The sequence below is a fragment of the Pempheris klunzingeri genome, chromosome 6 (genome assembly GCF_042242105.1).
Source record: "Pempheris klunzingeri isolate RE-2024b chromosome 6, fPemKlu1.hap1, whole genome shotgun sequence".
In the NCBI taxonomy this organism is placed as follows: Eukaryota; Metazoa; Chordata; class Actinopteri; order Acropomatiformes; family Pempheridae; genus Pempheris; species Pempheris klunzingeri.
The window spans coordinates 15,870,154-15,896,816 of record NC_092017.1 but is presented as its reverse complement, the minus strand read 5'-3'; the positions used below and the strand labels follow the sequence as shown (position 1 = coordinate 15,896,816).

Here is a 26,663-nt window from a genome sequence, read left to right as displayed (position 1 = left end):
TGAACAGTGTAGACTATGAAATACAGATAACATAACTTACTGTTACCCAGTTCCTATCTCTCACACACACACACACACACAGACATGCACGCACAGACACACACACACACACACACACACACGCACAACGGATCAATTACATACAGCACCATAGATCTAGTTTGGCCAAGTGTGGAGCACGGTGCAGCCATCCTACATAAAAACATAAGCGCGTCTGATTGAAAGGTGCAAAAAGTGCACAATAGAGGTGTAGCTTTGTACCTCATCCATTATCTGTCTCTGTATCCCACCACACACAAATTTACAAGTGCAGCAATTTTATTTTTCTTGTCCACAACTAAAACCTCCTGTTAGTTTCAGACTAATGTCACTACAGTGTCATCAGTTTGAAACCAAAACAAGATAAAGGCTGAATAGTGCAGTGCATCAAAGTAATTCTTGTGTTTTCAGGGTTACCAAAAAAAGAAAACTGAAGGAATCGATTGAAATGCTTGAACATTCAGAGCCCTGTAAAATAAAGTTTGACGCGAGGTTTGCCCATCTGTGCACATAAAACTTAATGGGTCCCTTGATGCAGTTCACGTGTGTCTATCTGTGTGTGTATCTGCAAGCACGTGCATGTGTGAGTATGACCGTGGTGTTGAACAGTACCGAATGTTGAGGAGTTTGAGAGCATTGAGCAGCACCCCTTTCTTCACGTCGTAATCAATCTTCTGATCGGTCCCAAAGCTTGGAGCTCGATTGATCTGTCGGAGAAGAGAGAAACATTCAAAGAATATTTGAATAGTTTTTTTTTTTTTTTTTTTTCTTTCTTCTCAATTCAGCAGACAGAAATGCTATGCAATTACAGGAGTGGATTTAGGGCATCTTTGGAAAAAAAAGAGATCTGTTCCCACAAGGAGGAGAGAAAAGAGGAGAGAAGAGGAGAGAAAGAGATGGAAAGCAAGGCTTTTTTTTCTTTCAAGGACACTTTGGAACTATTAGCCTTTGCCTGGGCAGCAAACTTGTCTGACACTGATGTGTGTATGCTTGTGCATGAGGAAAAGCCTATGTGTGTATAAGTGTACGCATATGAACAGATTGTGTAGGTGAAGCTGTCACCAGAGCAGTGACCCTGGCTTTTTCAGCCAACCATAGCAAGCGGCCCGTGGATCTGAAATCTAAGCGTGCCAGGCACTGTAACACCTATCCGTACCACTAACATCTCTTTGTCAGCATCAGCGAATTACCCCCGCTCAGCTCAGTGCCATCATACACAATCAGGAGCGCTCACACAGAGAGACAACTGAGCGAGAACAGAATAAGCCACCTGTGATTTGAGGTACAAAAGTCAGTATCACCCTGGGACAAATTCAAGAGCAGCTTACCTTTCTTAACAGAACAATTTCCAGCACCAATGTAAGGTATTCAGATACCAGTTATTACACCTGACACAACAAATCAATTCTTCCCCTTTACTCTTTGTTATGTTCCCTCTGTCTCCTCTCTCAAAAGGTGAGAAAGAAGATTGTTTGAGACAACAAAAGAACCAGCAAATAGAGAGAAGTGAGGAGGGACGCTGAATGAACTGGCAACTGTGATTGGAACGGCGTCTTACTATGAGGTGACTTCAAATGACAATGCAACAGATACCCAGAGAAAGGCTGGCTCGGGTTGATAAACCTTGATTATTGAAATGAGTCAGGTCTCCTCCTAATGTCATTCAAATGCTCAAACCGCCTATTCTTTTTTTTTTAATTTAGAAATAATAGCATGGTTGGCACCTTTTCGTGTCATTAGATCTCTAATAGCTTCAAGAAAGGTGTATTTGTTAATGACTTAAGGCGTATTAAAGTAAGCACATCTGAGAATTGTGAATGAATTTTCTCAGCACAAAGGGATATCTGACTTAAAAGGTGTACAAAGAATCTCTAGACAGAACCTCGCCCACAAGCAGGGTGCAAACAATGTCCTAATACCATTAGGAAAAAAAAAATAATCCAAGTAGGGACCTATGTAGGGCAATAGGAATTGGGGAAGAGATAATATTATATTACAATATGACTGATTCACAGGTTATATTATAAATGAATTAAACATGTTACAAATTATTGCTGTTAAAATGTTTTTGAGAATATATATTCAGTGTTTAAAAGCATTAAGGTTATTATCCGGTGGACATGCATTGACTGCTGCCATACTATGACTCAACGTGGCTACATCTGTCTGTGAAAATCAATCACCATGAAATCAATCAAATAAAAATCAGATCGGAGATTAATTAGCGACTTATAGTTCGCTGGAAATTCATCGTTCCCGGTAGCCTTAATCTGCAGTCTGAGCGAGTATTTGTGTCAGAAACATTATTCGTCCTATTCCTGTCTTCCTTTGAGAAAAAAAGCAGTTGGATACAGTTGAACTCATCAAAGCTGCACAACAGCCAATCACAAATCGTGACTTCAGTAACAGAGCAACACTGAACCAATCAGAGGTTTTAGAGCACATTATAGATCCATTCTATCCACCAATCAGGAGCTTGGGTGAAGCATAGTGAAAGAAGCCAAAGAGAAAATTGGTGGTGATTGGTGTGCGACACCAGACCTTTAAGAACCAGAAAGATTTTTGAAAATAAGCAACAAAACCCGAAAGCTCCTTTACAGCGATGTGCAAAGTGTCTCAAGGGTTACGTGGGTAGCACTCAGAAACTCCATCCCTCTTTATCTTCCCTTCTTCTGAACTAGCCATTACTAATCCTGACACAAAGGTGCTTACTGCTGTGTGGCAGATTGGGGACCAGCGCTGTAAGATAATATTTACATCACAACCAAGCTCCAAGGAACAGAGAGAGTGCTGATTGTGTTGCCAGCCATTGGACAGGTAACCCCCCAAAAAAGAGAGGTAACCACTGAAAGATTGTCCATTTGGATCATGAGCCAGCTGCTAAAAAAAAAAAAAAAAAAAAAAAAAACTGGGCAGGATTAAGTGAATCAGTAAGGCTGCCCCCTACATTAACGGCTACTCCACACACACCAAAACCCAGAACTCCTATGAAGCAGAAGAACATGGCTGTACATAGAGGTTTCCAAAGCGTGAAGCTGTGTGAACACATGGATGAGAAAACTCATCCCAAGCTGTAGCTCTCTATGTTCACCTGAGGCAACTGTATACTCTCCCTGAGCCCGTTGGACCATCACTGCCCGAGTCCCTTTGACTAGTTCAGAGGATAGATCCACAAAAACCACAAGTAAGCTACTAAATCTACACCAACATGATGTAGGTTTGTATGGCTGTGCCTTTGTAAGTGTGTACGTCCACCCACATGTGCGTTTTTCTACACAGCAACCATTTATCAGAAGGAGGGGGTGTAGGTGATTAATGTCTCCCAGTGCAAAAAGAGGAAAAAAAGGAACAGAGACCCTATCCAACTCTTTCACTCAATAGAGTGAAGTCTACAATACATCCCTCTGTGTGCTGAGGAGAGAAGGACAGAGCTCCACTTCAACCTACAGTACCTTACCTAAGAAAGAAAAAAACTACAAAAGAAAAAGAGGGAAGAGGTCTGTTTTCATTTAGAGCACTCCCTGATATGACAGCCACAATGAAAAGAGTGGGGCTTTAGAGCGCCGTAGCCTATAGGTAACAGCCAGACTGGCAGTGATCCTGGTGACGGTTGTCTCGTTACTTGTCTTCATTTCTTAGTTTGATTTGTGGTGTCAAGCTGTCACCGAGTAGACTGGCATCGCAGCACTCGCTGTCTCTCTTTGCTCTCCCTCAATCTTTGGTCTCTCTCCTTCCACCGCCTTCTGCTGGTTAGTTTCTCTTCCCCCTCTGTTTCTTACTGTCTCTAGCACCGTTTTCTGTCTGGTCACTCTCCCCCACATCCCCCCCGCCCCCCGATTGCTAGCCCTCTCTGGTCGTTGCCTCTCTTATGTGTTTCTGTCTCTCTGTGTTTCTGTGTTCTCCTTTTCCTCCCTGGCAGAGGAAGTTGGACCAGTCTGGTCCTAATGAACCCCTGCAGGCTCCCAAAACCCCCACTCTGATTTCCTTAAGTGACTCTGGCAGGGTCTTAAAGGAGCCCTCGGTTACTCCAAGACGCATTCAATAAAAATGTCAGATGAAAAGATTAGAAACTTCTTTTTACTCGTGCTTTGATTCGGTTCTGCATCAGCATCGCATCAGTGTAGCCCAAATATCACTCGGTCAAACAGCAGAATGAGCATGTAGGAAAATAACATATCAGTCTGTAATTTTTTACAGGACAGGTTTATCCTCATCTGATCATCCAATTAAACACACAAAGATCAGAGGTGAGCTGGAAACCATTAACGTACTCTATACAGGACATGTAACTCTTTCATTTTCTGCACCTGGAGGTGTGAGACTGAGACACACAAGTAACCTGCCAGTGTTTATGAAGGCAGTTGTGAAATAAAGCTTGTGGTGGAGGGAGCCTTATTAAATTCTTTTCAACTATCCATTTGGTTTGAATTTTCTAGAGCCTGCAATAAAGATCAGTAGACAGGCTTGCAGTCCACAAAGAACAAACAGAGAGGTAGAAATGCAACCAGCAAATTTTGCATGCCTTATTTGATTTGATATAGTTTATTAATTTCCAGGTAGGAAATTCTCTTTACCCTCAGGTTTGGACGCAGGGTCACTCTCATAACATTTGCCCCCCCCGGAAATGTTTTGTTCAAATAATGTCCATTGAGCAAAACCAAACCCCCACAGTAACACTACTATTAACACAGGCCATCCTGCACACCTAGAGACAATAAATTCAAACTGTGGTATGTATGATAATTAATCAGATTCCAGCTCTGTCTAACAATTCATTGTCATTTCACTTCTGAAAAAAAAAATACTCATAATGATAACATGACTGATTCATTGTTGAAAATGGAGTGGGCAGCACACATTTTGCACGTGTGGCCTTTGCTGTGTCACACCGATCCTAATAACATAGCAACAGCAATGGATCAGCAACAATCAGCTGCTTTCTTTCCACAACAAATTGCTTCCCCCCTTCGACATCTATTCTGTGTCTGGAATACTCGTCAAACAAGTGCAAGGGCTGCTCGTGATTAATCGGTTCAGAAAAACGACCCCCTCTTATTATTCCTGGCAGAGTGTAAACAACCACTGCTTTGACAAGCCTCCCATTCTGCCCCGCACACTCGAGGGTATCGGCACAGTTCAACCGCTGTCAGAATGGAGTGTTTGTTGCAGCACAATGGTGGAATAAGAAAGGGAGGCAGGGAGGGAGAGAGAGGGAGAGCATGAGTAGCAGAGCGACAGAAAGACAGACAGCTGGCCGCCATGTTAAGTCGTTCTCTTGTTTCAGCCGTCTTATCAATCACTGTTTTGTTCTTTTCGTGGCATTTTTAGTGGTCCTGTCGGACACAGGGAAACTCTAGCTGAGCATGCTGAGCCGCTGGTAAAGGTCCTGGGAGTGAGCGGGCCAACGCTTAACTTAGCCACCAGTCAGCCTGACCTGCCTGACTGGCTGGCTGGCAGGGTGAGTTTTTTTAAAAAAATTTTTATATTTCCTTTGTTTTTTTGTTTTTTTTTTGAAGACACACACAGATACAGCCACAAAAAGCAAAAGGTGCTTCAAAGGTGCACACAAAGAGTGGACGTAGTTACGCAGCTGCATACACAAACCCTTCATCAAAGTACTTATAAACATGCAAAAATATATAAAGAAAACACACCTAACGTGCACAACTGTCACTCATAAAAATACAACAATATATCTTCCTTTACAGTCTCTTACACACCCAACCACACACACACACACACCACAGTTCCATATGTCACTCATAAACATGGAATATATATCTCCCCTCTCAGTCACACTCACACACACACACACACACACACACGCACACACAGTCACAGTCACTGGTACTGCCATACATGCCTGATGATAAATGACTAAATGTTTGAGTGTGTTTTCAACTGCCCCACATACGAGGCCTGTGCGCTCCTAATTTGATACTTATTCCATGAAATAGTCATGTTGGGGGAAAATGGATGTGGATAGAGACAGACAGTGCCATACATCATTCTAATTATTCTTTAATAAACCTCTTATAAGCCAAGGAGCGGCTCGTAGGTAACTACTGCCACCTAGGGTTCACGGGGAGAAAGACACCCCCTCAGAGCTAAGGACGATACCCACGGACATTTAAACAAGAATGGATCCCACTAAGTGCCACGTATTAATCAAAGGCAAAAGGAGAATGAAAGGTGGAAGGGTGCAAGAGAGACTCTGAGAGATAATTGAGTATATCAAACTGTATGTATTCTCCTCATCATTTTTCACCCAAGAAAATTTGATCATGAGGGGATGAAAATTATTTGGAGAGCACAGGTAGCTAGTAAAAATCCTCCTTAATCACCCTGAGTACAAAATAATGTTCAACCTGGCTGCTGTAGGGGCTACAAAATACTTCTTAAATTTCCTGAGGAAATGCCTGAAAGGCAGGCTAACCTCTAAATCCCTTTTCTAAAACTCCTACAAAAACAGTTACTCTTTAAGACTTTCATGAAAAGCTATAGCAACACCAAATTTTCATCTCATTCTACACAGATGAAATAGAATTTGACTTGAAAGCTTACATGAGTGTAAGCATTAACAGTATTTTCAGCAGTTGTAACTCATTTGCAGTGTGTGTTGGTGTGTGTTGTGGATGTAGAACAGTTAAAAAAAATATATCCATGTTTGTTTCTATGTGTATGTGTGTATCATGGCATCTGTTTACACTTGCCAGCGCAAATTACCCCCCACAAACACACCCCCAACACAAACACACACACATATACACTTGCACTCAAAAGGAAAGGAAGTCTGGATTATGTTGGCTCTGAGGGGTGGACAGGCAAACCAAACTCATCTTGAAACAATCGGGGACAGAGCACAGAAAGGGAGGAAAGTTGCAGGAAGGGGTAAAGGGGGGGAGAGGAGGGGTGAAGAATCACCACCCTTGGGGGAGCACTCCAGCTGCAGCCTGTTGGTCTGGTGTCGTAATGCCCAATCACACACACACACACACACACACACACACACGGAGAAACAAAAAAAAAAACCTGTGCCACAGTTGACCTAACCATGCCTGCCTCATTAGCTGCCAATCACTCTGCACAACCCGTCCAGGAGGGGTAGAAAGAGGGAAAGAGATGGATGAAGAGATGGAAGTTAAGTTGCAGCCACCAATAACCAAGCTGCCTGTGCTCCTGTGTGCGATGGCATCTTTATACCAGTTACACGTAAAACACCATGAAAGTTATCAAACAAAGTTTCCTTTTCCTCTATTCTGTCACTCACTGAATTGGTCTGTTTTTGCGTTTTAAGCAGGATTCTTTCCCGCGTCTGAATAAAAACACGGGCTGTGGGCTGGAGTTGGTTTGGTAGGCAGATCAAAATGGGCAGGCACATACACACGCACACACACACTACGGAGGATTTATTCCCAGAGGGCGAAAGACCACACATTCAGATACACACACATTTGGGAGTAGACACATTCACAAGAAATACAGAAAGTCCCTCAGTTGTATGCAGTGGTTTTCATAGTGCTTATGCATGTCTTTAGTGCAGGCAAATACACATATATTACCAACAGTATGCACCCATTCGATCACCACACACACACACACACACACACACACACACACACACACACACACACACTGACACAGCACAAATCAAATTCATTTTCACACACGCTCACCGTCACACACTGACTGCGGGCCGAACAAGCAGGCTGACCAGCCTCTGAGCTGCCTGCAGCCTGAACGACTAGAGAGGCCGCTTCCTACGGGCCGGGCAGGTTTCTAATTATTCATGCTCTCTACAAACACTTGTTTCTTTTTATTTAGAGTTGACCAGCTGGAGCTGTGTTTTTGTGCTTTGTGTGGGGGAACAACTTAAAAAAAACAAGCAAGTGAGAGCCTGTAATGAGTCTGGACCTCAATCCGCCCATTTTTTTGTGTTGGGGTTCATAGACACCAATCAAGACCTCGTGAGAACAATAAATTGTGCTCTTTGCTGGGTCCTGTTTCAGAAATAAGGGGTGGAACATTTAAAGAAATAGTTTTTACATTCCTTGTGTCCTCGCCGATCACCCTCCGAACCTCTAGTAATATTTTTTTCCATTTTCCTCACTCCGTTTGACATTATTTGTCATGCTGGCTTACAGCACATGGGCCCTGGATAAACGTGAGAGGGGAGGGGGATGCAGGAGTGAAAATGCTGTCCTACTGCTATATTTTGTCACTGAGTAAATGCACTCCCTTTGACACTGGATTTGGAAATGCCTGCTGTTCTCATTGACCCACGCACCCCAGTTTTAAGACACCACCGTTTGCTGGCAGAATTTATGAGTAAAGCCTGTGTCATGAGGCGGTTCCTCATCTGAACTGAATGTATGTGCATATCTCCATTAATTAAGTTTCTTCTTTTCATTGTTTTTTTTTTGCTGTTAAAAGACAAAGAAAACACTCAATGAAACCCTCAAAGCAAAAGTCTCTGCACTGACAATATCAACCACAGTCTAAGCAGGCTGCGTGTGTGAATATATACTCTCTGTATGGGTGTGCGTGCACCCAAGTGTGTATCTGTGCGAAGTGAAGATCACGGCTCAATGAAACGCCTTTCCTATACGAGACACAGATGCTGTCTGGGCTGGTTTAATGAAAGTGAACGTCTCGGGTTACGCCATTTGAGCAAGTGCGTGTGTGTGTGTGTGTGTGCGTGTGTGTGTGTGCCCCCATGTAGTGCCGATGTTTTGAATGTCAATAGGAGGTAAAACTTGTGTTGAAAACCCTGCTGAATTAAGATAAGGATCACACAAAAGCCTGTCTCTCTCTTTTTACCTTCTCTGCTCCCCTTACTTGCTTTAAGCGCAATGCGCCTGTTTGATGCCTGGCTGGCCTTGGTTTGTATCACTCTTGTCTTCTCTGTTTTCACCCCTGTGAAAAGATATTTAGCAGGTGTGCGCTGGTCTGTGGGTTGCTCCCCTTGAGTATCCGTATTCGCTATCAGTATATTCGCAATGATTTTGCTTTGAGCTTGTCTGCTTACAAAGAGCTGGTGTATTGTGTCTTCCACAGAGGATTTTTTTTGCAAATGGAAAATAGAGGTACTTGTGTCCTTTAATCACAGAAGTTTGGACTTGTACTATTTTGAATAACTTCTCCAAAAAAACACAAAAACAGTGGCGATTTTCTGGAGGTGTAATTGGAGGATGTGAGCGGCAATCATGTTCCTTCCCCCTCCCCAGCCTCCTACACACACTCAGAAACGGCAGACAAAAATACAAATACAAAGGGCAGGACTAATGTCATCTGACAGTTTCTTATATATGATACCATCTAGCTTTCAGGTATCCGACTGGCTTTGAGTTTACACAGGTTGAACTTTCATTTCCTGGCTGCAAGTCTGCATGTCCAACAACCAACTTCGACATTTTTAAGAGTAAGAGAGGAAGACGGTGTCGGAGCAGCAGTCTGGGTAAAGCCCCAACGAGGCGTGGCACATATAATTCACAGTGACACCAACAAGGAAATCGGAGAGGTGAAGTCGACAAATTCAAAACAAACCTGTAAGACCTAGATTGTGTTTCAATTCCTGACACAATTTTTACAGTTTTTACTTCTTTGGGGTTGACAAAAAATAATAAATAAAAAATGGTGAAATTAGGTGAAATAGATTCAATTTAACACAAAATGTTGCAAAGTGATCTGCTGAAAAATTTAATTTGGACCTGAGGGCTTGCCATAGGGTACCGTTTGTGGCAACCAGCCTATGGGCCTGGCTGCGTGTTGCGTCCCTGCTGAATAGGAATGAATGTCGACAGGCTAAAAAGTGGTAATAAAGTTATTTTCAGGCTTGACAGCGTACGCAGCGAGGATTTGAGAGGGGGTCTATGCTTGCAACTATCCCCTGACTAATCAGTTGAATTTTGGAAATGAATGATTGTTGCTGTAAATGTTGCGTGAAAGAGAGGCAGGGTTGTGTGTGTGTATGTGTGTGTGCGTGGGATGTTAATTGATGAGAGTTATAGAGAGCTGCTAGTAGCACAGGGGGGATCATTACTGCTGGAGTGGAACAACTGCATTCATGGCTGTTTGCCATGTCTCATACACATTTACAAACACACACAAACACACACACACACTCACAAAAGGAACACGAACCTCTTACTCTCTCTTGTACATCCTTTTGTCATATAGTGCAACGACTCAACCACACAAAAAGAGTCAGGTAAGGTAATTATAACACCCTAATTCCACAACGTCTCTTCTGCAAACACCAACCAACTATCAAATGTCACTCTTTTTTGTTTCTCCACATCAGTGGCTTTTGGAAATCGCGAGATTTATTTTGGGTTGGCATGATGGGAAAAAACAAACAATTATCCCAGAGGCATTTCCCATCCTTGAGTCAATTTGTGGGGGGTGGGGAGGTGGTGGGGGGGTGAGGCGCAGCCACTTTGGGTTAAAGGATTTAGGTCACGCTTTAACTGACTGGCTGACTGGCTGACATCAGAACGGTGAGGCAGAAATCCTGGAGTGGAGTCTGAACTCGAATCCGTCTCCTGAATGACTGACACTTGAGAGACTGACGCAGAGAGTGAGGGGTGGGTGTCTTGCTAGTCAACCTGCCGTCCTGACCTATATTTTCATACCCTGTGTGTGTGTGTGTGTGCGTGTGTGTCTCCCTCTGTATGGGGAAGATGTGTCTTTGTCTTGCTGCTGTGTATGTGAATGTAGTGAATGCACACATGCATGTAATTGTGTGTGCATTTTTGTGGTTGTGTACGTTCCTTTCATTTTACACGGGAATGTGTCTCTCCTTGTGTTCTGAGGTGCATGAAGCATACTTGAGCCTCTGTGTGTGTTTCTGTGCGCCAGGGACGAGAGTGTGTAAGCAAAATCAGTGTGTGTTTATGCTTTCTGTCAGTGTGGGGCAACGTCTCGATCTCCTGCTGATGCCACATTACTTCATTTTGGAGCCGCCGTCACTTTAGTGGCAGCGTAGACAGGTGAGACTCCACAGACTGCAGCCTTCCTCTCTCTCCACAAACACTCACATACACAGCCACAAATAAAATTAAAAAGTCACAGCAGTAAATCTCCTGCTGCATTTCATTATTTTTAATTATCTTTTAAAATTATGTAATTTTTAAATTCAAAATCATGATATACATCACATACTACATAAGATAAAAAACTGAAAATTAGTAATAAATACCATAAAATTTTTAAATTTGAAAATGAATAAATGAAACTTAACTATAAATAAATGTCCCCTTAAATGATGTTGTAAATACACTCCTTTTTTTATATTCAAAAAATTTCATGGAAAATGCAGCAACAATAAGTTACAAGGTAAAAGTGAGAAACACACTTGCATCGTTTCACACTCAGACACACACATATGCTGTGCGGAGTTGTACCTCCAGTAGCCAGGGTTTGAGTTTGCGGTCCAGGATGATGTCAAAGCCCAGGACCTCAAAGCAGACGCTGTCGCTCCCTGGTGGCTGGCCAGGGCGACACATGCGATAGGCGTGCAGGACGTGGGGCTCAGCCACAATTATCGTCTTCACCACCAGCTCCTGGCAGGACACACACAAACACAAAGAGAAGCACCACGCTGAGCTGACAAAGAGAACACAAACCTTCATTTTTTAAGTCAGTTTAATTCATCCTAAAAAGCCAGAAACAGCTGTGATTTTTATAGCAGTGGATTAAAAGTCTCCTTTAACTGAAAATGGTGCAATTATTAATCTTGCTTTAATCATAGGTTGCAACTGCAGACAAATGCCTCAACCTTTAGATTTAGGACCACAGACCTGCGGTCTGGGACTACAATCCAGATTGATCCTCAATTCTCTTGTGTCTTGAGACATGCTGACAGTTTAAAAGCTGAGCAGAAACAGAAAGTGTTACTGGCCCGAAACCCTTTGAATTTCACTCACACACACACTTTTACCAGTGCTGGTGGTGGTCCATCTGTGTGGCTAGTGCCTCCCAACCTGTGTTCGTGTGTGTTTGCATGTATGTTTGCTGGCTGCTACCTCCCACTCCCACTGTGCAACAAGGGTAAACATGCTCACTGTGACACACACACACACACACACACACACACACACACACACTCCACAAAGCTTCCCCTCACCAGTCAAGCTCCACGCAGTGCTGCTGGCCTGCAGTTTGCAGTCTCCAGTCTGACTGCTGGGTGCAGGAGAGGGGTATGGTGGTCTGGCCCAGGCCTGATAAGGCGGCAGCCCCCCTATCTGTCTGTCGCTCACACACCTCCATCCATCTGTCCATCCATCCACCCGTCTGACCCACAGGCTGCCCAGCACAAACACCTGCTCCCACTACCATCATTTATGCCTGAAGTCCCCAGTACTGGCTGGTGTGTGTCTTTGTCCCTGCCCCCATCACCTCCCTCCTTATCCTGAGCCCCCAGCACTGGCCACTGCTCAGCACTGTGCATGTGTGTGCATGTGTGCCTGTGTTTTGTTAGCTTTGGGCTTAAATGGTTTTATAAACCTCTTTGATCTTTTTTATTTTTTCATTTTCACCTGCATAAAAGTTTGTATTTTATTAGCTACTTAATGTCTGCATGTGTAATTAATTTGTTTTTATAGCGTCACTTTAACTTCCCTCTATATCTCGGTGTGGTAAAGACAGCAGACGGATGTCCTGCTGGTTACTGAGGTTTTGTCCTGACCGTAGGTTCCTTGATTTAACTAACTGTATGGTAAAACAAACAAAAAAAGATAAATTCAAACCACAGGCAGGATTAAGACAAGTTTAAAATTCGAGGTCAAACCAAAAGTGATTAAAAAAAAATGCTGAAAGGAATTAACTGGAATGAGCATCTATGTGCAACATTTTCTTGTCATTCACCAAAATGATGAAACAAAATGACTCTAAAGGTACCATCTGAGTAGACAAAGTGTAACTATTTCATAAATGACTACTATATGCTAACTCTGACACATACACACAAACACCGTCTGCACAAAGCTTCCCCTCACCAGTCAAGCCCAGCACAGTGCTGCAGGTTTGCTGTTTGCCCAGTCCAATCTGACTGCTGGGTGCAAGAGAAGGGGTGTGGTGGTCTGGCCCTGGACTTCATAACTAGGCCATTTGTAGTCAGACACTGCTCTCAAAATTACACCCACATAAAAATGCTACAGCTTTGCTGCTCAAACCTTGGACACTCTGCCCCATACAGCACATCAATAATAGCTCAATATGAAAGAGATGTCAGTGTTTCACATAAAAAAAAAACCCTACATGATATTCTTAACCCCCACAGATAATCTTTTGGCAAACAAACTCTGACTCTCTGACCGTGACTGTTGGCGGGAAGAGTCAGAGCAGCCTGCAAGGTCTGTTTGGGAACAAAATGTAAGAGGGGAGATGAAAAGAGAAGGAGAGAGGAGAGTGAGCGAAGAACAAAAATACAGAGTTGAAACAGAACACAGTGTGTGAGTGCGAACGGACAGCACTAACACCAAAGTGGTGCAACTTCTGAGGAAAGAGCGGAGAAGAAAATGATGAGAGAGCAAGGGAAGAGCAGGACGGTTTGGTCGAGTCAGAGGGTGACGCTCTGTTGTGTCACTGAGGGACAAGGACGATGAGAGAAAAAGAGAAGGCAAAACGAGAAGTAGAACTTTAACGCCTTGACAAAATAAAAAGATAAGAATTAAATATACATAGGAGGTAAAAGAATCTTGCAAAAAAGACTTCAATGCAATGCCCTGAGGAGGGTAAAGGTGTTTGGATGCGCTGAGAGTAGTGCCAGATAGGGAGAGCTCACCCTCCAGGAATGATGTTTTCACTGAGCTCTTCCTGGAGTTAAACAAAGCTCTGAAGCTCACTGAATTACTGTCATAACAAATCATATCAAACCAATGCTGGACCGCTTGTGTTTTGTGTGCAACGTGTGTTGGTTAGTGGCAAGAGCATGTGTATATATGAGTGTACGCTTACAGATTACACTTGGGATAAGTGCGTGTGTTGTTTGCATTTGTGGCGTGTTTTGATATCATAACAGACATCCTTGTACGCATCCGCCACCATATGTCTGCATGTAAATGTGCATCTGTGTTTGTGTCTGTTTGGGTGGACTACCCACGTACAGAAACGTCTCCCCAGAACTTGGACACATCGTAGTCGTTGGTGCGGAGGAACTCAGTGAACCAACTGATGGACCTCTTACTGCCTTTGTCCACTGTCTCGTCTCGCTCGAAGTTTTCATTGTGTTTGTTGACCGAGTAGTTGGTCAGATGCATGTAGAGCTGGCTCTGTGGAGACAAAAGGGAGTTAGGAGGGCCTTTATGCATTAGACATTAACATAGCCTCACTTAATTTGATAACAGAATTTGATACATAGAAACACAGATCTGAGAGAACCAGGCATGATTTACAAATGACTTCCATCATCTAAATGATAAGACAAGCACAAAAGGTGATGTGGTAGTTTCCTGACTCAAAGGTCTTTTACACAAGTTTTTATCAGTATTAAAAATCATATATGTCATAGCAAAAGCAGATCACATTTGCACCAGATAGCATGTTTTGATTTTGTTGCATTCCAGTTATTCTTCTTTCCCTTGAATTCCCTTATTGGCTGAGCTGATGAAGAAATGAAGCTCCTCTTCACCTGCTTTCTACTCCCAGTTAGATGCTGTCATACCTGAGAGCTGTCCAGTACAGCCACACTCTAATACTTATGGCTACAGATAACTCCACTGATGGAAGGATGGAACACAACAAAATGTTATTTTAACACACAGTGTACATACTGTATATTGCACTTAACTAGCTATGGTACCGGTGATGGAGTTCCTCAGTGTGATTATACCTTTGTCAGTGATGATAATCTTCACAGCAAAGAACATACTCAAGGGTGTTGATGCTTTTATCCCCCCAGAACACATACCCACGTTGTAATGGAAAACATTTTCTCCAAAGCAATATGGGTAGACATGAATGAGGGAAAAAGCAAAAACACCACAAACTCGTCCCCTGCCAACCCCTGCTAAGATGGTAAGAAATGGTGCACTGAAAAATTAAAGAACAGCTTGCTGTGTGATATGGGAATTATCAGTGGTATATTTTAAAAATGTTTTTTAGGTGATGCTTCAATGGCATCTTCTGATTCTAACAGTAGAGCAAGCTTGCAATCATAGATCACTAAATTCTCATTCAGTGATTCAGAGCCTCACTGCCGTGTAGCTTCCACCGCACATGGCTGTACTGCGTCATTGAGTGGTTATACTGAGTGGTTGACTATAACTAGCCACTGTGTAGCCCTTGTTGTGTACCTCTCCTTAAACACTGTCCCTCACTGTTAAAGACAATACATCCTTGTCCTCAACCTACATGGTAATAACGCTGTGGCTGCAGGCCACTCCAGGCCCTGATGGCTGTCTGGGAGCCACTCTCTGTGGGATTGAACATCCATCTCCATGGCATGACTCACTCCATCATGTGTCACAGACTGGGTAAGACAATACACACTTGTGTCACAGGAAGGGTCCATGGGTCTATGTGCGTGTGTGTTAATATTGTAGATAAGCATCATGCTTCATAGAAAGATATGTGTGTGTGTGTGTGTGTGTGTGTGTACATCCCATCATCAGCAACAGACTGTGCTTCAGCAGGTGCAGAACCTCAAGGCAAATATCAGCGGCTTGATATTACAGGAGACATCTGGCATGCGGACATTTACGCTCAGCTGTGTGCATACAGTATGCCTGCACAGCGTGTGTGTGTGTGTGTGCGTGTATGTGTGTGGTTGTCTGTATTTGGGAACTGTTGACTGTGTATATGATTACATACATATTTTGGTGATCATACAGAGGTTACACCGTGTTTCAAACCTCCATCCTCCTGTGCATTTGTGTGTCAACTTTGATTATGTTGAGTTGCACGAGCTCATGGCTCTGCTTCTACTAATTGTCTGATAGTGCATTTCTGACTCACTTGATTGGCCACACACACTCTGTACTGTACTTTCTAATATAAATCCATGAACAGTTGTGTGTATGTCTACGACTCATCAAACTGGCCTTGTGCGCAGATGGTCCACAGATAAAGATGCATGTACTGTTATTAGTTACACGACGTGTCTATGACCATGTGTGTGTTTGTGAAACACTTTGTAACTTTGCTTTGGAAAATGCTGCACACTGTTATAAAGTAGTATTATTGTCTGTAACTCACCAGGTTGGCCTCGCTGGGTGCATGGTACTTCTCTGTGCCCATGCGAACTAGGCCGTCATTGTAGAGAAAAATGCGAAGAGGGTCGCAGGAAGTGACGAGGATGTAGATGCGCAGGTCAAACTTGTAGCCCTCCATTAGGAACGGCTTGTCCAGGTACTCCTGAACGATAAAGTGCTCCTGGGCTGGCAGCTTCTCACAGTTACGGATAAGCGAGATCCTGGATAGACAGAAACTTTATTAATCCTCGGGGGGGAAATTGGGATGTCGTCACCAGCATAATAAAATATGGCATAGTAAAGACAAAAAGATAATTAAAAAAATGATAGATGGGAGCATAGCAGGAGCCGTGAACATGACTGATGACATTGGCACTGTCTTATAGATGTTCTGAAGCAAAAAAAAATAAAAAGTGAGCCAAACAGTACACAGATTTTATGGGTTTCAACACAATATTTCATTTCAAAGTCATCGGGTAAAGTTAGGGACATATTTCTGGGGCGCCACATCTGCCTCTTGTGATGATAATTTCAATGTTCATATCCCAAGATTAACTTTGCCCTGTTCCTGTTTTCTCTGTTCTACAGGAGCAACAGATGAACAAAGAGGGAAAAGATGTGTGCTTACTGTGCATCGAATGACACTTTCAATTGCACTGAAGACATTTAGGCCTAAAGAGTGAAAGGGTCAGAGGCATTATTACTGTGACCTTCCACAGCTACAGAACCGCCTCTAAAATATATGTAAATGAGTGTGCTCAAGTCTCAGTTTGGGCAGGGCAAGCTGTGTGTTTGGCTCGGTGGGGCATCGAACGTTCCAAAAATTTTCTTCATTACCTGGCCGTCTAAATAAAACAGTTGAAAAATAAATGTACAAAGACCAGTCAGGTACAACACAAATGCTGGTTTGTGTGAGCAATACTCTACGAGCATCTGGAGAACATTGTGATTTTCTGAAGCCAAACTGCAGTCTGTCTGAATGGCACAGTACATCAAATGCTGTAACAGGGTCTGTTAGCGGTGGGCAGGTTAATAGGAGCAGACATTGTGCTCCGTTTCAACCTCCACTCTAATTCATTTGCTTTGGTCTCATGTCACTGGCACTCAGACCTTATAGTATGCAGGCCATTGCTAGTTGGACTCAAGAATGAGTTGTGTTGTGGCTGTATGAGGGGCAATATTCTCAAAACTTTGTGAATGTGAAAGTGTGTGGGTGTGTGTGTGGGGGGGGGGGGGGGGTGGATATGTGTGCAGGGAGGGTGAGGGGTCGTTTTTAAACAATCTCCCACTATGCACAAGCATCGTGACTGACCTATATCACCATCACTCATAGTTAAGGCAGACTTGGCCTAAATTGCTTACATGCACAGCCTGGAGGGCTCCATTCCACACACACAAACACAATATTTGGCCAAGATGTAAAGACTTGATTGTTCAAAAAGTACAATTTGAGGTATTGAAATATTGTGGCACCAAGCCACCACAGGGCAAACATTGTCCTGCTTTGCGACTTCTGTAATCACAGCAACAACATACAGTATCTTGGGAACAGTGCAGTCTATATTGTTTTAATTTAACCAAAGAATTCACCTGCTTGGTCAAGCGTAATGAAGCAAAAACACTGGAGCATTGTTGAGGAGCTCCTAAGTGTGAATCTAGACTTGCATCAGGTCCTGCATTCCATATTATGAGGAAACAGGTCTTAGTTCAACCTCCAAAGGTTTGATAAATACTTCCCAGCTAGTAGTTCTGCCTTGGTATAATGTTGTTGTTACTTTCAGGTTTATCAATCACTCCTCTTCACCACTTGCTCCCGCCAACTAAAATACTGCCATGTTATTAACAAGCACTTCACTGGCCTGCTTATCAAGGCACTTGAACAGAAATGAACAGGGAGAAGTTGACGGGAGCCTGACCAACGATGTGAGGTGCCCTCCTAACAGGCAGACAGCAAGCTGAATGATGAGGACAGGGTTAACAGTGTTAGTTAGTCGAGGAGGAGTAACTGAGGAGAAGACGACATGATTGATGAGCTGGGGTGTCAGATAATCACGGCCCACTCTCCCCTGCCTATTTAATTCGGCACCAGAGGGGATCTCGCCTTTTTAAGCCCTGCACGCGCTTTTATTTTGTTTCCTTTATAACAAGCTGCGCTTCAGACACAAACAATAACTTCATTTAGTTGGCCGACGGAAAAATAAATTACAGGGGGTAGATATAACTTAATTTCCTGCCGCGTCACACTATGCAAAAAAATAGAGAAAAATCTAATCTTGCGAGCTGCCTGCCGTTGAGTGGACGAACTAAACTCATCATCTTTCATATTCTTAATGCATTGCAATAATTCAGCCTTTGCTGCCTTTTATTCTTTAATAAATAAGGGCTTAGTGCAGCATGGAGTTATAAGTAATGCTCACATTATACCAGAAAGGACAAATTCAAAGAGAATTAGAGGGAGAGGTGAAGCACACTGAGTTATTTGTACTTCAATATCCCCACCTATTGGTCCCAGTGATGAATGCACTCCACAGTAGCCCTTCATACGTGCACTTCAGGCATCATATTTTCAAAGAATAAGAAGTCAAAAAGAATAATTAATAAATGTTTCGCAATCTGAGCAGTTTTAACATATTCTGAAGTGCTCAGGGGAGCTATGTGCGCTACGCAAAGCAAAAACAAATTATTTTCAGAAGATCCTGTATTTTTGCCAAATCATAATATTCAGTTCAAGTTTGGCCTGTCTTTTAGTTTATTTTTTTATCTTAAGAGCCTGAATTATTTGTTAAACCAACCACACTTGAATCTTTGAACTTGAAACCACTTGCCATTTTCACTATATTTTAGTCTTGTCTTTGACCTCCTCACAGGTCAAATCACATCTGAACATAATTCTGTTTTGAGTGCCAAATAAATTGCTTTGGCTCATACATACGAGCAGAACATTAGAATCAGTTACTGGGATTATTTTAGAGTCAACACATGCTTGTGCTGTTGACAACTTCTTATGTATTGACTGAACTGTTGCGTCCATTCAGTTTTAAGTCTGGTCAGTATTGTGATGGCAAAAGACTGAGCAGAGAAGCCCAGATTTTTCTTTCCCCAGGGAGCCTCCTAATTTTTATCAACTCCTCCCAGGAAAGGGGCTATCATCCCTCCAGGGAGTCGTTGCTCTGCCCAGTGACCCAGTCCCAGTCAGCACTACCTGGAACTCCTCCAAAAGCCAGGGAGCATTCATACTAGATGACCACACCAGCTCAACAGGCTCTTCTCAAAGCAAAAGGGCTTTAAAATCAATACCACTCCCATGCTCAGTGCTCACCCAGGTTTATAATGTTCAGTTTCTTTGACACTGTGTTAGAGAGCAGTCAATTCAACTCTTATGTAGTTTGTTTTGTATTGTTTTGTCCATCCCTACTTACACACATTAGGTCGGACAGAATATTACTAACACCTCTGGCCCCAAATACAACACTGCTCAACAAAAAGACACCTAAATACCTAATAAACTGGTCAATGTAAGAGTAATGCCACATCACCATGCTTCCAGTTCAGAAAAAAACAGGGTTTGGAGCTGATGTCTCTAAACACTTGATGATATCAACTGTCTGGACAGTGACAGCATGCCATAGAAAAGTCACATCACAACCTGAGACGGGCTCCCATCTCATGGGAATGCAAGTATGAAATATGCATTCAGGTACCACAGCCTGCTTTTGACAAAGAGATGCTATTGAGAGACAGAGTCCCCTGCAGCAGCCATCTTGGTCCATTTGCTAGTCTGACTGGTCTCTGCTGATGGTGCCTCATAAAGGAATCCAATAATCACATGCAGAGACCTTCAGGGAAGGAACTACAGTAACTGCCAGGGTGTGTGCGTGTGTGTGTGTGTGTGTCCTCCACTAGCAGCGATAACCTCTGATTTATAGAGAGTGTGACCATCGAGGACAATGAGGCCAACAATGAGATTCACCACAACCTCTCAGCTCAAATACTCAATCTGGTCCTAGCCATAATGCTATTTCCATAGACACTCATGTCAGGGTCACAAACCTCTTATTGCCGTGTTTTGTTGTGCTTGTCCTCTATTTGCTCTACTGCTGATTTCTTCCACTCACTCACTACTTTGCTCTCTATCCCCTGCTTCAGTCACTATCTCCTTCTCTATCTTGCACTCAGTGTGTTAGATTGTTCTGGGGCACTTGCTGGCCGCTGACCTACCCGTGACCCATGGCTCCATTGGCGGGTTTGACGATAAAGGTCTTCTGCTTGCGTTTCCTGCGTAGCTCTTTGACGTAGTTCTGGAACTGAGTGTATTCGGCAGGGAAGATCCAGGTTTTCGGTATGAAGCTGTACTCTTGAGGCTGGCATCGGATCATTCTGGAGAAACAAAGAAAGGGTGTGTGGGAGTGAGGTGACAACGTTTTAGCATCATCGTCTTGTACTTTTCAAAACTGTAAGTTGCATTTTGCATTTTCATAACAATGAAGATGAATTTTGTGCTTTTACAGCAGTGTCTTCTACTTGTTTGGCTTGTATTAGTGGAGTGCTACAAGTGCCCACTTGTAACTTCTTAGCGTGCCAGCTGGCTGAACATTGAGCTTTGCTCTTGTTTTTGCACATCTGCAACTGAAGGTGCAACTGAATGTGTTCGGAGAGACAGAAAACTTACTTGGACATGTTTCTTGCTAGGCAGTCTTTGCGGCAGATTTCGCCCATGCCAGGGAAATGGTTAATTCTCTGCAGAGGGACAGGCAGACATAATAATGTTGTTAGGGCCATTACGCCACTCAATTCCACCCCCACCCTTTCATAAAAATGAGCACATTAAAGGCAGCAACTTGAAGTGAGCTTACAATGTCCTGACATTTATGCCCAATTACGGACTCAAAACAAAAAGGTGACGCGGAGACCTTTCCCAACCCTTATTTAGTTTACAGTGTTTTTTTTAAACTATTTAAAGGTTGGGGAGGGAAGACGCAAGAAAAAAAAACGATCAATCTCAACTCCGAGGGGCCGAGGTAATTGGTTCTGCATCGCAAGCTCCTGCAGTGACAGTTGAATGAATTGCTTTGAATGCGCCGAAAGGGGGGTGGGGGGTAAAAGAAAAACTCTGGGTTTTCTGTATTCTTTGACCAAATGAGCCTGAACAGGGGCGTTAATTAGGCTCGTATGAACTGAAACTTGACAGCAAACTCTCACAGAACATCACTACATGGAAAAAAGAAAAAATGAAAAGAGGGAGAGAGAGAGGAGAGAGGGGAAAAAAGGACGCAGAGTGTAAAAGGATCCTGTGATTATTATCCAAACGAGACAGACGTAATTAAGGATTCGGAAGAGATTGCACAATTATGCCAATGCCGCGAGACGACACGGCTTGTGAAGGGAAATCAAAACCAATTGTTGAGGGACTTCTGCTTTTCTACTGAGAAATTATCTCATGAAACACCACTGCGGTGCAAGAGAGCAAGTGAAAACAATTGACAGCAAATCACCAGTTCTATGTGAAACATTAGCCACATTGCTACACATTAAGCTGTTACAGTATTTGTAATATTCAATCTACTTAGCTGAACTCTTGCTGCCCCTGTCCTATCAAGCCATACTCTCTCTACCCTGTGATTTAATCAATCATTAGTGCCCAGTCTAATCAAATAAGCACTCGGGAAGATGGATAGCTAACGCTCAGAGCTGAGAGGGAGCAGCAGTAGCAAGTTCACTCAGCAGGACGAGGAGGTCAAACAGAGGTAAGATCACTCTCAGACTGGTATACAGAACTCAGAGCAGCCGTGGTTGTTTAGGCCCGTCTTGTCAACATCACTAGTGACATCTAAAACCTGACCCCCACCTCTTCTTGCTCACAACTTGTCAGTCTACCTGTCAATCTTCCCACCTGTCTCTGTGTAAGCTCTGTTGTTCCCTCTCACCAAGTCCACCCCTCTTTCCTATTTGCCGTTTCTCTCTTACCTCCCAGGGTCTGCAGAGAAGCTGATGGGCAGTTTCAGAGTCTGGTCCCTATCTTGACTTTTTCTTTCTAATAGATTTTACGTCATTCATTTACTATATTTTAACTGAATCGTCTTCACTTTCTGTTGCTTTCCCCAACTCCATCTGTCCCAAATTTGTGTATATACCATCCCCTTTCAATCTGTTCTTATCTCTTTTTTCCTTATACTTTCCTCTCCTTATTTGTTTTACTTTCACAGGAGATAGGTGGAAAAACATGTTGTGAGGCAACATACAACAGGCCCCTGTTGGGGTGGCAGAGTTGGAGTTAGACATGTAGCATTATGCAGAAACTGATGATGAGGTTCATCAGGTTCAGCAACCTGAACCATGGCCTTGATGGAAATGGCTCCAATTCTGTAAACTGTGCACATATGATACTTTCTGTACCCTGTTTTCATTTATTCTATCAAAGATTAACTGTCAGTAAGGATTATACAAATTACCTTGACTTGAGCTACTCACTCCTCTCACTCTCTCACACAGCTCACATCATTGTATTTTGCACATTCATCACGTTTTTTTTCCCAAGTTGAAGCCCTTTGAGATTTGTGATTATGTGTATATGAATAGAATAGCCTTGACCTCATTTGACTTGAAGTAACTGCACCTCAGAAACTCCTTATTGTTTTGTGTGTGGGGGGGGGGTTCTCTCTATATAAGTCTCTACACTTGAGTGTAAAAAATACATCTTGGAATATAATAAGTTTGAGTAATCTGCAGGAAATCATGACATGTTTATCCAACTCTAAGTAAAAAGTATTTGAAGGAAGGGATTGATTTGGTTTTCTTTATTGGAAAATCATTTAGGTGATTAAAGTAGCTGTCATGTTCATTTCATCCTTTAAATCCTTTTTCTGGTGCACTGCACTGTTTCATTTCAGAGGTGTCTCTTGAGGAATACTCACCTTACCAACTAGGCATAAATACTATTAGAGGTAGGTTATTTAGTTTAAACATTTAGTTTACTTTTAAAGTTCACTGAATATGTGATCTTTTTCAGAATCGCTGCCCAAGACTTGAAGAAGTTACATGCATCCGCTGGGAACTGATCATTATCATGGTATTTGGCTGTTAGCCATTGAGCAGATTTATTGGAGCATACAGTAAAGGTTAAGATCCAGATTTTCCTGTTCAGTGCGGCAATTGGATCTGACACCCCTCTTAAGCTCTCTTCTCTAACCTCTAGGCTACCATACAAGGTGTGCTGACTTGACATGGTAGCCATGAAAAGTACCTGATAATTCCTGAGCTCAGCGATTTTCTCGTGCTGCACGGCCGAGTCATTCCAGATGAGGTTAGCAGTCTCGTCCTCATCCCGGGCCTTGATGAAGTCCATCTCGTTGATGACAATACGAACTGCGGAAAAACATTCACATTAGATTGTATTTCATTATCATCTAAATAAGCTTTATACACTGTCTTTAGGAAAATATCCCAAGAGGATCAAGTAGCCATATTCATGATGGCAAAGCAACTTAATGTTATGGAGGCAAAATGAGAACAAGATGTAGCTGACTACAAATCAAATATTTCTACTTCACAGATCAATGTTTCACTCAAACATTTTGCTAGGCTTAAATTCTGTTTTGCATGCATTAAGAGCGAAATGAGCGCAGGAGATTATAGATCAAAAAACCCATAGCAATATTTACCATTCAAGGAATAGTTGCAGAGCTGGCAATCATTATGCTTTGCTTCAAAAAGATAAATTAATTGTCTGTAATGCACTCAAATCCCAGTGGAAACACCATAGTATGAGAGATAGGTGGCAAGCCCATTTGGACATTAATCCGACAACTATTCATTATTCAGTGAGTAATGAAAAATTCATATGCCCTAACGAAACAAGGTATTAATTAATTTCTTGAAAGCCTTCACAAACCTGGAGAAGGCTTGCCTAATGTTGCATGATGGCACATGAATGGGAAAAAGGTGTTTCCGATGTAACTCAATCAGTTAACATCAGTAGAGGCTAACGATGTTCTGCTAACTGGAGCAGAGAGGGTTTACATTGCACCAGGCTTATGTTTACAGTTACCAGTAGGGTCTTTGAGTGCAAAGCTATAATCAGTGCTTTCTTGCACATCTCACCAAACAGACATCCTGAGGGCCAGAGTTTAGATTCCCCTCTCAGTGGGTGTAAAGCAAATTTCCAACACCATATGCCTTGACCTTTAACCTATACCGGCGATACTATCAATTCTGAAACAAAACAAAAAGACAGTTGCAAAAAAAACAGCGAAAATGAGCCCTCCATTTGGCCCTTAGTGTTAATTTTCCTCCAAAATAGCCCTGCATTACGCTCAGAATGGCCACTGTGAGGGTCTCGTCACAGCTAGCAAACTGACTCACAGCTAGACTCCCATCTACCTACAAGATCCCGGCAGCCCCCAACTTCTCCGCGCTGCTGCTGACTCCTTAGTTTCATAGGTTGTAGTTCACCCCCGAGGGCTGTGCTGCCATACAATATACTGAACATGTGAGGAGTGCTTACTATGCTCTTTTGGCCCTTCTCAAAGAAAAAAAAAACCTCACTGCCAAGTTAAATTACCTCAATAAAGATTTATGTATAAGGCTGAGCTGTTTACGTGTGAACAGTCTGGCTGGACCGCAACTCCATTAGGTTTAATTTAATACATTAAATAACTCCTTCAAACAATCCACCGCAGCAAATTAGATTTTATTGTTGGGAATAAAATCTACAGTGTATTATTTTATTGTTGAGACGACATTGTGATTGGATTTGCGGTGTTTTGAGGGACCGACTGAGCCATACTGAGAGCTGTTACCAAAATTAATATACAATTCAGTGAGTCACAGTACATTAATCTTACCTGCAGGACCACCCAAAACGTTGGTCTGGTTCACTCATGAAATTTTCATGAGGAAAATATAAATTCAGGAGCTTGACATCTGAGGCTTTACGTGACTGTATACACAATGTAGCTTACCAGGCAAGAACAATGATTATTTACTGTGTTCATTAATGGTAATAGTGCATATAACATGTTTGAATATATCCCTATAAAAAGAATACATAAATGTATTGTATGTATAATTCATCATCAGTGTAATTCAACAGCCATTTCAAAGAAAGCCTCTTTTCATCCTACACTTGCTTCTCCGTTGAACAAACTCTGTGATCAAGATCTCTGTAGTACATATGCCTGTTTTTAATTGTTTCTAAAATCTTAATAATACACATTGTATGTATTGTTGTCATTGCAGTAATTTCAAAAGCATCTTAATATCATTAGCAATAGGTTACCGTACCAATCTCATATTTGGTGCCAGCGACATTGGCAGTGATGGTGCCTTTCTTCTTTTTGGTGCGCACCTTCCTCTTCCCACTGCTCTGGTAGGAGCCCACAGATGGCCCGTTCACGGGGGACGCTCCTTGATCCTCTGGAGGAGGAGACAACATGCAACAAAACATGACACAGTCACAGCTTGTGCTCCACACTGGAGAGGAGCTGGAGTTGGAGTATTCCAATAAATTTTTCTCATATCTGCAGGGAATTTAGTGGGGCTTGTTTATGTGGCTGGGGTATAAATGAATTAGGCATCTAGTTTGTTATAGCTACATGCATCATGATCCTTTTATCATAATCTGTGTGTGTGTGTGTGTGTGTAGCTCTAGGCAAGAAAGAATAGTGCTTATGAACAGGTAGGCAGGTACATATGAGCAGGTGGCCACGTACGTGTGTGTGTGTGTATGTGTGCTTTTGGCTGCTACAGCGCTTGCACAAAAATACGCATGTGAACTAACCCTCTGCGAGAATAACCCTGTCAGCCGAGAGAGAGTTGGACCTCTCTTACTTACCTCCTTCATTGGGAGGGGAGGGCATCTCAGGGGCTGCAGGAGTGAAGGGGCAAGCCAAGCTTTCTGCCAGGCTTGGCGGGCGGGTGGGCCTCGCAGGGTTCTCACAGCACCCTCTAAGGGCTCTCTCACACTCGTAACAGTTAGTCTTCCCTGTCTTGGGCTGTATGGACGATGTGGTGCAGGATGGCCCAATGGATCATCTGAGCATCTCCCCGGCCGCTTTCAGCAGCATAAACAGCGGCAGAGTCGGGGCGTGCTGGGGGAGTTAGAAGTAGGTAGCGGTGGTGGGGAAGAGTGGGAGGGGGAGGGCCTCTCAAGGGTCTACACAGCCCCAGCTTATTTACAGCCCCGAGAGGAGAGAGGGAAGAACAGAGGGATGGATAGGAATGCCTGTGAAGGAGGAGAAAAAATATATTTTACTCATGCAGAACAGTAGCAGTAGGCTGACTGCTCAGAGGGTGACTACAGTGCACACTGTTTTCTCACTGGACTGGAGTGCATTGGACATGTGCTTGATGTAAGGCAGCAGCAAATGCAGCACACCAGCCGTTCACAGGCTACATCAGTCAATCTGACACTGAGCAAAACAGTTCAGTGAGAAC

General features: G+C 42.9%; 1 protein-coding gene across 1 annotated transcript in view; it reads right to left on the bottom strand.

The window, feature by feature from the left end:
* Positions 1 to 26,086, bottom strand: part of ttll7 (tubulin tyrosine ligase-like family, member 7) — a 59,735-nt gene extending 33,649 nt beyond the window's left edge. Inside the window, exons 1-9 of the mRNA XM_070832810.1 lie at positions 26,062 to 26,086; positions 25,512 to 25,643; positions 23,473 to 23,594; positions 20,902 to 20,969; positions 20,451 to 20,609; positions 16,237 to 16,453; positions 14,148 to 14,312; positions 11,445 to 11,603; positions 652 to 746 (exon numbers count right to left, since the gene is read on the bottom strand). Of these exons, the coding sequence (XP_070688911.1) occupies positions 652 to 746; positions 11,445 to 11,603; positions 14,148 to 14,312; positions 16,237 to 16,453; positions 20,451 to 20,609; positions 20,902 to 20,969; positions 23,473 to 23,594; positions 25,512 to 25,643; positions 26,062 to 26,086 (1,142 nt within the window). The remainder of the gene's footprint in view (positions 1 to 651; positions 747 to 11,444; positions 11,604 to 14,147; positions 14,313 to 16,236; positions 16,454 to 20,450; positions 20,610 to 20,901; positions 20,970 to 23,472; positions 23,595 to 25,511; positions 25,644 to 26,061) is intronic.
* Positions 26,087 to 26,663: the final 577 nt, after the last annotated feature.